General features: G+C 39.0%; 1 protein-coding gene across 1 annotated transcript; it reads left to right on the top strand.

Moving 5' to 3' along the window:
- Window positions 1-19: 19 nt before the first annotated feature.
- LOC107735254 (dystonin-like) lies at window positions 20-623 on the top strand (the record flags this gene model as incomplete). The annotated part of the gene is made up of 2 exons (XM_016547000.1): window positions 20-171; window positions 339-623. Coding segments are annotated over exons 1-2 (366 nt in total), but the record flags the coding sequence as incomplete, so codon positions are not given.
- Between the last annotated feature and the right edge of the window lie 80 nt (window positions 624-703).

The raw sequence follows: 703 nt of genomic DNA, 5'->3' as shown, positions 1-703 counted from the left end.
AAGTTTCTGGAGGAGAATCGTAGCAAACTCACTCCAGAGCAAATATCGGCTCTTGAAAACAAACTGGAGGAATTGAAGAGCAAAGTGAACATGCTTAACCAGAGGGCAGAAGAGTCAAGGAAAGATCTAGAGAAGGTTTTGACCAGTGCTATCAAGCAGGAGACTGAGACGGTTAGAGGGGAAAAACACTTTCCCAAACACTATTCAACCAAAAGATTTCAACAGATTGAATTTAGTCACTTTCTCTATTGCATTTTGTTTGTGATGGCTCTCAAATGTATCTTTGGATTTTCTGTGATTTTCAGTAAACCAAAGCTATTTTATGTGCAACAATACAGGTAGCAGCTGTTGAACAACTTGAAGAGAGCAAAACTAAGATCGATGGTCTTCTAGACTGGATCTCTAACGTTGGGAAAGAGAAAGAAATGGGTGGAATACAAAAGGACCAGATGGTTAAACAGAATGGAAACATGCCTGAGAACACATCAGTGAAGAGAATAATTGGAGAGGAAGATGATCCTAATGGAAATGCATTAGATACTACAGACAACACAAGTCTGCGTACTGGCGAAAAACAAGACGGTATAAACCTGGACCTGGACCAGCAGTTTAACAGGGTTCAAGTAAGTACTTGAGTATATACATTGGTGCTTGAAAGTTTGTGAACCCTTTTGAATTTTCTATATTTCTGCATAAATATGAC

This window comes from Sinocyclocheilus rhinocerous, unplaced genomic scaffold (genome assembly GCF_001515625.1).
Source record: "Sinocyclocheilus rhinocerous isolate Xijiao unplaced genomic scaffold, SAMN03320098_v1.1 C35919317, whole genome shotgun sequence".
Classification (NCBI taxonomy): Eukaryota; Metazoa; Chordata; class Actinopteri; order Cypriniformes; family Cyprinidae; genus Sinocyclocheilus; species Sinocyclocheilus rhinocerous.
This window is presented reverse-complemented; position numbering and strand designations above follow the sequence as displayed.